Consider the following 14,413-nt stretch of genomic DNA (forward strand, 5'->3'; position numbering starts at 1 on the left):
CACACTGTCACTGTACACTCCTCCACAGGTGTTTCACTCTGCATCACTTCTGTCTTCTGTCTCCTTCTGTCTCTGTATCTCTTGTAAACACACTGTCACTGTACACTCCTCCACAGGTGTTTCACTCTGCATCACTTCTGTCTTCTGTCTCCTTCTGTCTCTGTATCTCTTGTAAACACACTGTACACTCCTCCACAGGTGTTTCACTCTGCATCACTTCTGTCTCCTTCTGTCTCTGTATCTCTTGTAAACACACTGTACACTCCTCCACAGGTGTTTCACTCTGCATTCATTCATTCATTCATTCATTCATTCATTCATTCATTCATTCATTCATTCATTCATTCATTCATTCATTCATTCATTCATTCATTCATTCATTCATTTCCATTCTTTATTCCTCCATCCTGGACGAGCGTCTTGAAATAAAATACTTACATGTACATGCATGCACATATGATTATAAACACAGATATATAACAACGTCTTATTTCACATTACAAATTTCTAGAAAAAAAAGCTTACTAGATATCGGAATATCAGAACTGACCTACCATAGGAACTGATCATACCACATTCATTATCATTAATTCCGAATATTCTGATTCATTCGCTCGTTCCTTCCTTCCTTCCTTCTTTCCTCCATTCACCATGACGACGTTAGCTGGCACTGCGTACTCTCCAAGCAGAGGTTTGGGTTTTTGGGTATTTTTGGCGTGTTTTTAGGCTTTTTTTATCGGCTTTTATAGGCCTTTTTTACCCAACCCAATTCGAATTGAACCTTTCACCCACAATTAGAAAAAAATTAGGTGAAAATTGGGTTGGGTGAAAGAAAAATTCCAGTGCAAAAAAGGAACCCCGATAAAAAAAGCCTAAAAACACGCCAAAAATAACCCAAAACCCAAACCTCTGCTTGGAGAGTAGCGCTGCAGGGTTACGTCACCCCCCCCCCCCAATCACCCTCCCTGAGAATCAGACCCATTTGTGCCGCCAGATCAAAGCAGAGGCAGACCCTTGATGTCAAAGGGCAGCAAATTCATCATAACTAAGTCAGGGGCTGTTTGGGGGAAAATAAAAACTTTTCAATAGTCTCTAGTGGCTCCGAATTGCCTGTAATAAAATATTCATGACAAGTCATCAATCTCCCATGACAACGCGAGGACCTTACACAACAAAGATTGGTACAGGCTCCCTTTGCACAGCTAGCATGGCTAAGAAATGGCAGAGGTAACTCTATAGATACATGTAGAAGATAATGATAGATAGATCGATGCACCTGTGCCGCCATAATTGAAAAGAAATCTCTAGTAACCAGCAGTCCTGTGTCATACTTGTCTGTACAGGTGTAATTTTGTTCGCTGTGATTACAGTTGTCTCCGTATCCAACCTGTCAGGTAGTCAGGTGGAAAATCTCCGCTGACAGGTTGTATTCTGTCCATGTGTCGTCTCCACTGTACACGGCAGATGTTGTGTTTGGAGAAATGGGCTACAGACGTGGACATTATTGTCTGTATTGTTTTTTTTTATTGTATGACAGACAATCGTCCTGTGTCTTTATTGTTTCCGAGTTAAATGTGTGCAAACCAGTTGTCACGGAATAACCGGCCAGATTCAGAACAAATCATCGGGAACATGTACTTAACAGTTTTATTGCAAATCCGTGTGTCCTGGGTAAGGCGTAGCCGGATACATGTACGTACATGTAACGTGCTGAGGCTTTACTGAATCCACAATGTCGGAATAGTAGATAAAACTAAGGTTTTCATACCAGCGTTGATTACACATATATACATGAACATGTAAAAAAACAATTATAAAGTACTGTTGTGTCCTGTATATTCAATTAAACATGATTGTTTTATCTTTTCTATCATTTCAACAATTGTTATATGAGGTGCCTGTTGCTTCAAAGGATTGGGAGAATCAGATCAACTAGAAACAAAAAAAAAATCACAACTTCCAAAACAATCACATCAGGTTGGCAGAAATACTTTATCGGGATTTTCTTTATTCTTTCTTCTCTTTATTCTCTATATTTCTCAGACCAGTCCTTGCTCAGACACAAACAGTTAGTTATTCTCTCATCTTGCTTACGTTTCTATGTCCATTAGCTCTGAAGAAGGTGTGTGATAGACATCAAAACGTAAGCAAGAGGAGAGAAGAACTGGTTGTGTTTGTGTTTACGACAATCCAGAAATCTCTCTCGGTCCGTGAAGTGTTTACAGCTGTTGTGAATTTTTGTTTTATTCAAACTATTCTTCTTTTAACTTCCCAAAACCCACAAATTTTAGAAAAGCTGGGACATTGTCATCGTCTTCCATGGTTTACAAAAGAGACGTCAAACCCTTCAGACATAGTTTTAGACATAGCAATAGTTTTAGACAATTAGATTTCATTATGTACATTTAAAAGTTATTTTGTACTCTGTTTCAGAGTTCTTTTATGTTTGTAACTTGTTTGCAATTAGCCTTTGCAATAAACTTCAGAATCTTATTTATTACTCTGAATAAGTCCCTGATTCTGTGCACATGCCCCTGTCGCGCGCACGCAGACCTCAAGTTCCTGAATTCCTCCATCATTCTATACACTTTACAATACCAGCCTGTACCACCTCCGGTCCAACCTTCCTGTCAGTCTGTGGTTAGAACATTTCCTCCCCTCTCTGCCTGAGATCAGTCTTTTGTATTAAAAAGCACACACACACACAAACAAACAAAGAAACAAACAAACAAAGAAACAAACACACACACATACGCACACATCACACGCACACATACACATACACATACACTTTTATTAATTTAACTTACTGGAATTATGTTGTAGAACTTAGAATTGTTCGTTAGACGTCCATGCAGCGCTGGATAATACAAAAGAAGTGTCATACCCGTAAGAGTTAATGAAACAGCAAGTTAAATGTTGCAGAATGAGACAGTACGGGAGATCATAGCATTACGATAACTGCATCAAAAACAACTTTGACGTCCCATATATTCTCCAAGTAACTACATGTATGTACTAGTAAGTATGGAATATCGCGGCTTAAAATACTCACTACTACAGAACATACATGCGTTAAAATGTGAATTACCCATCATATACCAATGTCTTAATGTATAATTATCTCATCAGATATGCAAAGAAGTTTCATATTAGCTTAGTTATGAACTCATTATATCCTCTTTACAAACTAAATATGTTGGAAATAAGAAATATTCCACCCTATTCCAAACATTTCTTATTTCTCCAACAAAAGTAAAAAAAAACTTATATCACTTCTTCCTGAGCACGAGATTTGAAAGGAAGCTTTGCTGCAGTACCAAGGAGAACCGCCAGGGGCCCAAGATCTACTCAATATCCCATACCAAATTTCATTTATAATCTATACATAGCTTCTTGATGCGCTTCAAACATACAAACGCTACCGAAAACATTCTTGGCGGAGGTAACAGTGAATGGAATAAACTTATCGCTAGAGACTGTCTCTAAACATGCAGCAATTCCTGAAGCTCAACATTAACGACATCGTCTGGCACAACTGATTTTTGTCTGTTCAAAACGTCACCAGTAAAACACGTTGATTCAGGTGGTACTGCTGTGTTGTCCGTAACGGCTCTCTAGTTAGTTTCCGTGACCAAAATCTGTAGCCTACACTGACTGACTGCCGGATCCTAAGAAAGACAAAATGAATTCTTTAAACATCCTTGTCCTAAACTCGGGAACCGAAAAAAATGTTCCCCTTAGTCAATGATTACAGTGCTTTGTTACCACGTTAGTACGCAGAAAAGTTGGCAGATTTGTTCCCTGGTTTGTTCTCCCACATGCTGAAGGTCTAACAATGTCATGGCCGCTCAGGACGACCTTCTAACTGTCCCCGCCTGCCTGCCGTGCGAGCGCGGGGAGACACCAGGGGAGACACGGTAAGCCAATCAAGCCTTGCGGCGGATAACGGCAGTGTTCTGACATTACCCCGGGAGTTTGTGGAGTTTTTGCGAGGGATAACTTGGAGAAGAATGTCTCCTCAGGGTGGGAATGTTCACACGCACACGGGCTCATCACAACTCTCACAGGTCCTCCCCACAGACGAGCTGTACTAACAAGAGCATGTTTATTTCCATATCTCCCATTTAGACATAATACTGTATTATATGATGGCCGGATCTCTGTGGCACAAGTGTCAATTAGGAGGGCGTGTTTTTGATGAGTATATCCCTGAAGATATGGTAGGATTTTTATGAGTGGGGTTTAATGCAGCCTGGGATTAGAGACACAGCGTAAGTCGGGTTATCCAGCTCCATAACTACCTTCTCTCTCGAAGTTCAAAGGCACGCTACGCCTGTCTTAATTGGGATGTTGCCACTAAGGTCCGGAGGATACAGACATGCTCAATAATCAGCAGGGGTTAGCTTCCAGATACTAACATCTAAAGTCAGTCTACTTTCTATTGATGCTGTGCCATTCTCTTTTATTTCTTCAGACAATAACAACAATAGCAACAACAACAAATATTACGTGAACAAAATATCTCTTTCTAGATCTTTCTTTATCACTTTTGATTCCGCTCGACTTTAATATTCTTTCTTTACTTGAATTGGCGTCTCCTGTTGATCGATAAGTATCATCCGTAACTGTTACACAATGTCTGTAGGCTGTTACTTTGTTTATTTCAAAGTACAAACAATACGTTACATAGTGGTGACGTATTCAAGCGATATGGCTTAAATTCACGTCACTACACGTCAGGCTGTTACTTAGATACTCTTTGATGCGGTTTTGAAAGTACATTGAATCAAGAACGTAGGGTCATGTATACATCTGAACTGTCACTCAATCGTACTGTTTCATTCGTCTTTGGTGCCATTTACAACTCCGACACTCTATGTTCTTCTATGTACATTATCTGTAGCTAGATTCACACACGTGTACGTGTACATCATGGTTGACGGAAACAGTTCGTGTTTGTTTGTTTGTTTGCTTTTTTGTGGCTTTGTCAGTTCGCTTGTAGACATACTTTCTTGTTTGTTGAAAACTCCTGCAGGTAAATGACCTTCCCAGCCAAGGTCACATCCCCGGGTGAGTAAAGGACAACAGGAACTAGCTGCCTGCGTCATAAAACAAATCCCGTGATTTATTTCTATAAACTTCCGCTTCATTAGACGGTCTGGAGTATTGATTTACAAGGCAATAATCCATTCTAGCGGAAACTAGAACGGCTCACCTGTCACAGGAAGTATGGCGGGACTCTCAGGACTGTGAAGCCTTCATAACGTAACACAGGCATCTGCACAGAGACAAATACACAAACACGTACACAAACACGCACACACACACACACACACACACATACATGTACACACACAGTCACACACACACACACACACACACACACACACACACACACACACACACACACACACACACACACACACAGACACACTCACTCTCTCACACACACACACACACACACACACACAGACACACTCACACACACAGACAGTGAGAAAGAGAGAGAGGAGAGATAGATAGATAAATGATAGATAGATAGATAGATAGATAGATAGATAGATAGATAGATGGATGGATGGATGGATGGATGGATGGATGGATGGATGGATGGATGGATGGATGAATGGATGGATGGATGGATGGATGGATGGATGGATAGATAGATAGATATCCTATCCTTGATACATATCCTTAAAGTAAAATTTACAATGTATCATTTACTACATGTCTATCGTGTCCTACATAACAGGAGCAGTGATGGTGACACAAACACACCTGAAGGCAGAATGTCACCATCCTAGTTAAAAACCAAACCGGGATAACGTCGATATTTGCCAGAAATAGGCCGAAATCTGAGCCCAGCGATGACGTGAGTGAGGTAATATTTCACGATATCAGGCCGTAGTTGTGGCCGATCTTTCACATTCATTCACCGACGGCATCCATCTTCGTGAAACAGAGACAGTGAAAAAATGGCGAGAAAACTCGGTTATTTTGGGATTAATGACCTCCAAGAGTCCTTTAGTTGTTCCATGGAGTTGAAAGGGTTGTTCACGTGATTATCACGTGATGGTGAGAATCAAGCAGGTGGCGGTTTAAATAAATAGACAATACAAAATCGCGGTCGAATCAGATTCAAGTTGTACTGCATTTGAAAGTAGCCTCTACCAGGCACCGCGGATCGCTGGAAAAATAGTAGACGTCGGCCGAAATAAACGGATAGTATACCAGAGAAGATCCCGGGCCATAGAAGATCCACGTTCTACTATTTTCCCAGCGATCCACGGTGCCTGGTAGAGGCTAGCTGAGATTGTAAATGATAGCACTGTTATGCCAAAAAACAGTTACTCAAGCAACTGGATATGATTTTGAAAACGTCAGACGTTTCAGCTAGTATCCACCAGCTTTCGTCAGTGACTGAGAGACCAGAGGGGAAAGCAGGTTTATATACACAACCTGTTGATTGATATGCAAATAAAGTGAAGACAAATTTTTGGAAGTCGAAAAAGGAACAAAAGTCAGACAAGTCAAGACAAGATGATGCAAATTAGTCTGAAAGCTCCTGTTATACAGGACAGGAGCTTAAGTGTTGTCTGTCCTCGGGGCTGGGAGTGCCAAATCCCAAGTGCCGGAAAGATCGACCCGTAGCCCCCCTTCCCTGTTGAGGGTGGGGTTGTACATTCTTTCATATATTGCCTCTTTAACACCCCGTTCCCACCAGCTAGTTTCGCGGTCTAAGACATCCGTGGAATCGAGTTTGAAAGAGTGACCCTGGTTGTGTTGTAGGTGGTGGAAAATAGCTGAGGAGTAGCCGTTGGCACTAGGTCGGCAATGTTCTTTGTACCTTACTTTAAGCGGTCGACTTGTCTCTCCGATGTAGGTGTTGTTACAATTGGGCTCCTCACATTTGAGTCTGTAAATAACATTCGCCTTGGTACCCTTGTGAGGTCGGTCCTTAGGGTGTACCAGTCTTTGTCTGAGGGTTGAGTGAGGTTTGAAGTTAGTGGCTATGTTGAAGTTTTGGAAGATCCGTCGGAGTTTCTCAGATACTCCTTGGACATACGGAATAGTGATGTTGGCCTTGTTTTTGTTGGTCAATGGTTTGCACTTCTGGGTTTTCTTAGACTGATCTGAAGGTTTGAGCGCTTTGTTGAAAGTCCAGTTTTGGTAGCCACATTTAGCCAGGGCACCTCGGAGGTGTCTTTGTTCGTCCGTTTTGGCTTGGTCTGAAGTGACAATGTTGTCTGCACGATGGAAGAGAGTTTTGATCACTGCTAGTTTGTGTTCCAAAGGGTGGTGGGAATCAAAAGCCAGGTACTGATCAGTGTGGGTTGGTTTCCTGTACACTTCGAAACGAAGGTTACCATCTTCCTCTACGATAGTTTTGGTGTCTAGGAAAGGGAGCATGTTTTCATGACTTGGCTCCTGTGTGAACTTGATGTGAACCGATAGCACTGTTAGTTACGTTAAAAATTATGTCTTCAAAACAGCCAGCTAAATATGATTCAACTGCGTCAAAACGAGGAAGAGCTGTGAGAATACTTGACAAAGTGAGCGGAGACGTTTGAATAATTTGTACCCATGAAGACGATTCCGACAAAATCGAGTATATCTTCGCTCTGCCTGTTTTGCTCGCTCAAATGCCTCTCTAGCTATAGGAGTTGTGAACATGTGATGTGTTGTTGTGCTATCTCTTATGTACAGCGCTGAGATCGCACACCTTCAGATGTTCAGAGGGCACGCGAACGAAGGTAGCGTTGCCACGACGCCCCCTTTCAACTTTGTAAAATACTGCATTTAAAGGACAGCTAATCATCTACAATAGGCTGGAAAACTCTATCATCCCTGAGAAACTTGCACCTGCTACAATCAATGTACAATGCAGTCAACAATGAACGTCCAGAATACTAATACATCAGTAGCTTTCAGAAGTTTTCTGACAGATATCCCACCAGACACAGTCAGAACCTATCCTTGAAACTGCCGCTAGTACGTCTTGAATGTGGAAAGAGCAAGTTCCTATATATATATATCTTCTGTAAGATACTTCTCTGCGTTCCTAAAAGTTCAGTTAACGCTGCTGTAAGGTGCGAATTAGGCGTATTCCCAATGTACATAGATAACCAGACGCAACTGATCAAATATTGGATAAGACTGGATAGTTTAAAAAGTATATCACGAAGCCATTAGACAAGAGCACGACTGGGTAGTCCATGTGCGAGACACACTCTGTAGACATGGTTTCCAAAATATTTGGTTGAATCCCACCACAGACGCTGTATAAGTAGAGTCATTGAATACTTTATCAACTACATGTATATAGTGTAGCGTATCGTAGCATTCATATATAGAATTGTAACATTCCTGGCAAATAATTTAGTCGACACTCTGTGTAGTAGTCATAAAATTGTTTTGTATAGGTACAACTGCTCACTGTACCCTTCATAAGTATAGTTTAGCGTAATGTAGAACGTACGTGTAGAGTTGAAATATTTTCTAGCCAGTAGTACTTTATAACACTCTGTCAAACACAATAACCGTTAACCATATATGTAGAATTATGATAGACTCATAGCAACTAGTAACATTATTATTTGCCATACACTGTACCCGTGACAATCGTTGTGCAATAAACTTTGACTTAACGGACAGGGCTATGAATTTGTACATTTTTGTTATTATTATCATGACTTATAATTGTTATTGGTCGGTTACTGTTTTACATTATTACGTTTACCGAAAGAAAACATATTGTTTTTGCTACGTTTCTTCTTCTTCTTCCGTTCCTAACACTGACCTCTGACCTGCAAGGCCAATGACCTGATTTGTTGACGTCTCTCACCATGGTAACTTGTGTTGGGTTATATAATGTTGCAAAAAATTTCGGCCAAACAATTCGACCATACTGTAAACCGTACAAAGCAGCTGCAAAGTGCGCAAATATATAACCTATGTAATAATATATAACGTAAAGTAAAAAAAGAACAAAATTAAATATTGCAAAACGATACTAAAGTCATAGAATGCCCAAATTAATTCCAAAGGAAAAGAGGAAATGTGATGAAAATGAATGCCATTATTCGCCATACCATACTCCGTGTGTTTAGTCATTTGTTCCAACTTTATGACTATGCAGATGTAATAATGAAGGCAACTTTTTTGCCAAACCTTCATCTTTTGTTTAATTGGAACGCTCGCATCAGTCTGGGCTTCCCAGAGGATGTCAGCTAACGTTATATTATCAAATCAACGTTGCAACAGGGCCTTGGGGATAATGTACCGCAACTTTGCCAAACCCTTTCTTTTTCTTCGCACGCTCGCATCAGTTTGGGGGTTCCCAGAAGATGTCCGCTAACGTTATACATTTGTACATAAAATTATAATCAAATCAACGCTTCAACAAGACCTTAGGGATAATGTACCGCATCCGATTCTTTCCTGATGTTAGATACTATAACCATAGGTTCACAGAACTCATAGTTCGGCCCCCTCCACCACTTGTCGATGTCGTTATAAACCTTTCTCTCAGTGGGATTCGCGTTTACAAGCTTCTTACACAGTTCACACCAGTCGCGTTCATAGTCGGGTAGGTTCTTTGGGGGGTTGTTCCTCCAGGCAAAGTACTCCATGTACTTGTCCTCGTTCTTGTCTAGATACATCAAGTAGCTTGCCAAGGCTCTGGGGGTTTTGAAATCGTCTATGTGAATAAAAGAGTTGGACGGGACGAACCTCTCATAATCACTCTTCGGTGAACCGAGGACGACCGGTACAAGATCATGTTTAAGGGCGTTTTTCCAGAACTTTTCTGTGATGTATTCTACACACTTGAAGTTTTCAAATGCCAAGTAGAATTTGTACTGGCGTAGGTGGTCAGAAAAGCAATTCCGGTCCGTCGTAGCACAGTACTGCTTTCCACAACCTCCAAACACGTCAACATGGACGTACTTCATGAGTTCGCTAGCATACGAAAACCTGGACAGGTGTTTGTAGCAGTCGCTGACATACCATATGACCAGTTTGCCTTCTTGTTTTGGGTAATGTTTGCCTACAGTATCTGGTCGTCTGGCGATTTCTCGGTAAATTGAAGTAATGTGACCCCAGGGCATGTAGACGTCCGAGTCGTTACGGTAGGTCATGGTCCAGTTAAAAACACCCGCGTAGGAAACCCAGTCGGTGTGTCTGGTCATGTACGGGCAGTCAGGCGTGCGCATGATCCACTGCTGCTGGGCCGGCCGCGGTGCTGGGAAGTAGGACCTAGAAAATAAAAACTCAGCCTAACTTTTTGCAGATATTGTTCAATGTTAGCATGAAAGTTCATCTGTGTTGGAACAAGTCATTATGAAATAAAGACTAAACTTCCAACACTAACAAAGTATTGTTTTCCACGTTCCAAGAGTAGACGGGTCCATTCCGTGAACAAGTTTGATGGAGTCAACCAAAAATTTGGGGTAACTCCCAATACTTTGTTAGTTAGTATTGGAAGCTAAAGCTTAGTTTTTATTTCGTAATTGTTCAATGTGGTTATTGATACAACACAATGACGCGTATCGTAATATTATTATCATATGTAAAATGTTGATAAGTTTTCTTTCAAAGTAGTTAGAAGTGGAGGTAAATAGCAGGTAATGATATAATGTTGTATTTTATGTGTGTAAGAGGACTCCAGGAAGAATAGTGGTGTATTATCACTAATTGGAGATTCCTTAGACAGACAGACAAACAAACAAACAAACAAACAAACAAACAAACAAACAAACAAACAAACAAACAAACAAACAAACAAACAAACAAACAAACAAACAAACCTGTTGTAGACTGTCGGTATTAGCCTGAACCAAAAGACGATAGCGTCTGCATCTGTCACCTGCAAATTGAAGATGAAAGAATGAAGGAAAATACTAATGACGTCACGTAAGAACAAAATAGACAAACCTGGGACAATTAGAGAAATTTTCAACATGCTGTTATCATGCCCCGACTCTGTATCTGTTTATCTAGGTCAATATATAGAGAAACCATGTCACAGCAATGTGAAATGTATTATTCCGTAAAACAGCTAGATAATTCAGTATGCCACGGTTATTGCCACCTGTTGGGAAAATGCTGAGAAGGAGACTTACAGATATGCACATACAAACATTTTTTTCATACTTTGTCATCTGATAGTGGTAAGTTAAGATTTTATGCAAAATGTAAAACCATGTACAACATAGAGCGATATCTTAATCTTGCAGATTTCGAACTACGCTCAGCCATTGGCAAAATTGGCATCCTCTGGAGATAGAGAGAGGCCGGTATAGAAGGCTACCTGTATGTGAAAGAATTTGTAAATATTGTAATGCAAAGGCTGTGGAAGACGAAATACACTTTATCTCAAATTGTTCTTTTAATACCAACGCTCGAAATGAGTTAATTATTCAAACTTCTACAATTTATCCCAATTTTACTAAACTTACAGACAAAGAAAAAAACTATTCTTCTTTTAACTTCCCCAAACTCACTGATTTTTGACAAGCTTAGAGTGGGACATTACGTCTTCCATAGTCTAAAAAAGTGAAGTCAAACCCCTTAGACATAGTTTTAGTCATAGCTATAGCTTTAGACAACTACATTTTATCATGTAGATTTTAGTTATTTTATACTCTGTTTCATTGCTCTGTTATGTTCGTAATTTGCAATTAGCCCCCTGGCACCAATTTGCAATAAACTTTTCATTAGAAGATGTACATGTATTGAATGATAAGGTCAGATCAGTACGCTAATGGGAATAGTTTATAGTTATTAAGTGTTATTCGATGCAATCGTTGCGCAATAAACTTTGACTTTACCTCTCCGCGGTCCTTGGTGAATTCGCACTGGGGCATGGAGGGGCATGCTTGTCTGGGCAGTACTTTTAACGGTGGCCACGGGTTCCAGACCACAACCTTCCTCATGTCTCCTGGTGCTTTCCGTGCCGTGTGTGTCGTTTTTTCGTTCCAGACGGTATAGTACTGTGACAGGGGATTGTCGTCGGCAGAAATGAGGTGACTGTACCTGGGCAGTGCCGTGCGCTGGATCGTGGGCGCGTTTTCTAGTCCCGGACGATAGTGCATGCGTAAGTCTTTGCCCTTCTTTCTGTAAGCGGGACGATGTGGGGAATCGGAGTGTTTCGCCACACTGGAAACGTTAAATCCGGTATACGCTATGTACATACACAGCACAGTTAGGATCAGTAACAGAACCACTAGAGCTCCGGTCTTTTTCAGAAAGTCCGTGTTTGGTACCTGGGTAGCCTTCACTGCCTTTCTTCCATTCTCCATACTCGTATCGTCGTCGTAAGTCTTTCAGGCGAAACAAATTAAAACGGTAGAGCTAGAGATGTCCTTTCAGTACGCGTGCCGAACGGAAACACTTGTCTTACGCAGTTTCACGATAGTGAATCGTCCTACAAACGTACTTGCGCGGTACTGGTGACTCCTGTCTAAGAATTGGTGCCTGAAACAAGAAACTATGGTTTACTATTTTAGTTAACAAATATTAGAAGAGTACACACAGTTCTTGAGAATGCAAAATTTATGTTACTAGTAATTGCCAGTGCAGCACAAACTAGAGTTCCACGATCTCATACCTTCGCCAAATGACGTTAATCTTTATGATTGACAAATTATAGATTATTCCTCCTGATTATGCAAATAGGATCCTCATTTCCATGAATTATATCAGTTGATCATATTCTTCACAAATAGACAGTCTTATCTTAACAAAGAATGTCATTCTAGCATTTCCTCATGAATTATGCAAATGAGGCTCTTATTTGAATAAGTTATGTTTAATGATATTCACCTTCACTTAACTTTCAAACACCCCAAGTATGAAATTCCAGACAGTTACCATTGCTGAATTACAACATTTTCTCATTAATTATGCAAATTAAGTATTAATTTACATTATCAATATCTGTCTTTGTTTTTCTTGTTTTCAGTCACATACACTGCAACCTGAATAGTCCTATCATGTAATGGAACTGGTTTATAGAATATCCTCATAAATTATGCAAATTACATCCAAATTTGCATAATTGCCACATAATTATGTCAAGCATCACTTACATGTAAGCTACCTACACACCAAAAATCATGACGATCTGTCAACCGGTTCTTGAGTTATCCTCGTTTGAATATTATCAAAACAAATGCCCCTGTAGTTCCAGAGCAAGCCGGTAGGGGGCCCAAACTCATGTCACTTATTCCACATACCATGCAAATTTCATGACCCTAGCATGTCTAGCGATATCAAAACCGGAAGTTCCGCTGCAGTACCATAAGAAGCCGCTAGGTGGTCCAAAATCTAATCATTTCCAGGTCTCATCAAGACCAACCCACCTACCAAATATCAAGTTAATCCAATAAAGCCTTCTAAAGTTATCGTGTTTCCAGACACACACATATACACGAACGCCTCTGAAAACATTATTAACATTCTTGGCGAAGGTAAAAAAAGATACCGGTACAAAAAAGGACGCCCAATAACAAAAAAAAAATAAATAAATAAATAAAAAACACCCCAAACAAATGATAAGTCAAAGTCCTGCTCGGAGAGAAGGTACGAAGCTGAGAAACTAGTCTACAAGCTAGCAGATCCTAGTATGGCAAAAGACAATTCAAAATTGGCCAGCAAGCATCCATTCGCCACACTGTCACTGGGAAACAGCCAGAGGCAATGCAACAAACGCTGACACGGTTCAGAAAACAACAGAAGCTGTTATCGTGGCCCATATACGGATGAAAACAAACCTTTTCATAAAAGGCACCGCCACGGTAAAAAAAGTGCGACGTTTTATTATGAACACGGCGGTCGGTTGCTAGGCTAAAGTCGCATTACTAGGGAGGTATCGGGTTACAGAACGCGTTCGAACGTGGCTGCGCGGGCGTCCCAGCCCGGCCCGGGGGCAACGGGTAAAATTTGAAAATAAACAAAGGTAATTGGAGAGTAAATACTCGTCAAAATAAAATGTAATAAGTGATTTTGTTTACCTCAAATGTTATTCTTGCACTGCCTTTGCTCCACTTTGTGTACATTTGCTTCCAAATGAGATCAATTTCGGATTTCAAAAAGGGTTCACGAGAACCAAACAACTGATTTTAAGAGGCCCCGAAAATTAAAAATAAGGTTAGATTTTTGGATTTTTAGAAATATTACAGTAAATTTAAACTTTCTGTCTTAGGATTTTTTTATTTTTTAACTAAAACTCGACTTACAGTCAAAAGAAGAGCTAAAAACGCAGTGTTTTAACTTTAAATACCGATAATTCATAATCGCGGCCATATTTTAAAAATCCCTAAGACAGAAATCTGCGGAAATCGTTAGCTCTTCCAACCAAGCCCTCAATGAGGTAATTTGAACGATTTTGGGGAGTGGTTAAAATACC

The 14,413-nt window shown here is 40.4% G+C and overlaps 1 protein-coding gene across 1 annotated transcript in view; it reads right to left on the minus strand.

Annotated features, from left to right (window-relative positions):
• Positions 1–9,401: 9,401 nt before the first annotated feature.
• LOC109466362 (alpha-(1,3)-fucosyltransferase 5-like) overlaps positions 9,402–14,413 on the minus strand; it is a 6,542-nt gene continuing 1,530 nt past the window's right edge. Inside the window, exons 2-4 of the mRNA XM_019764074.1 lie at positions 11,835–12,480; positions 10,812–10,870; positions 9,402–10,260 (exon numbers count right to left, since the gene is read on the minus strand). Of these exons, the coding sequence (XP_019619633.1) occupies positions 9,414–10,260; positions 10,812–10,870; positions 11,835–12,305 (1,377 nt within the window). The 5' untranslated portion in view covers positions 12,306–12,480 and the 3' untranslated portion in view covers positions 9,402–9,413. The remainder of the gene's footprint in view (positions 10,261–10,811; positions 10,871–11,834; positions 12,481–14,413) is intronic.

The sequence above is a fragment of the Branchiostoma belcheri genome, unplaced genomic scaffold, assembly GCF_001625305.1.
Source record: "Branchiostoma belcheri isolate BF01 breed outbred unplaced genomic scaffold, Haploidv18h27 scaffold164, whole genome shotgun sequence".
NCBI classification, from domain to species: Eukaryota; Metazoa; Chordata; class Leptocardii; order Amphioxiformes; family Branchiostomatidae; genus Branchiostoma; species Branchiostoma belcheri.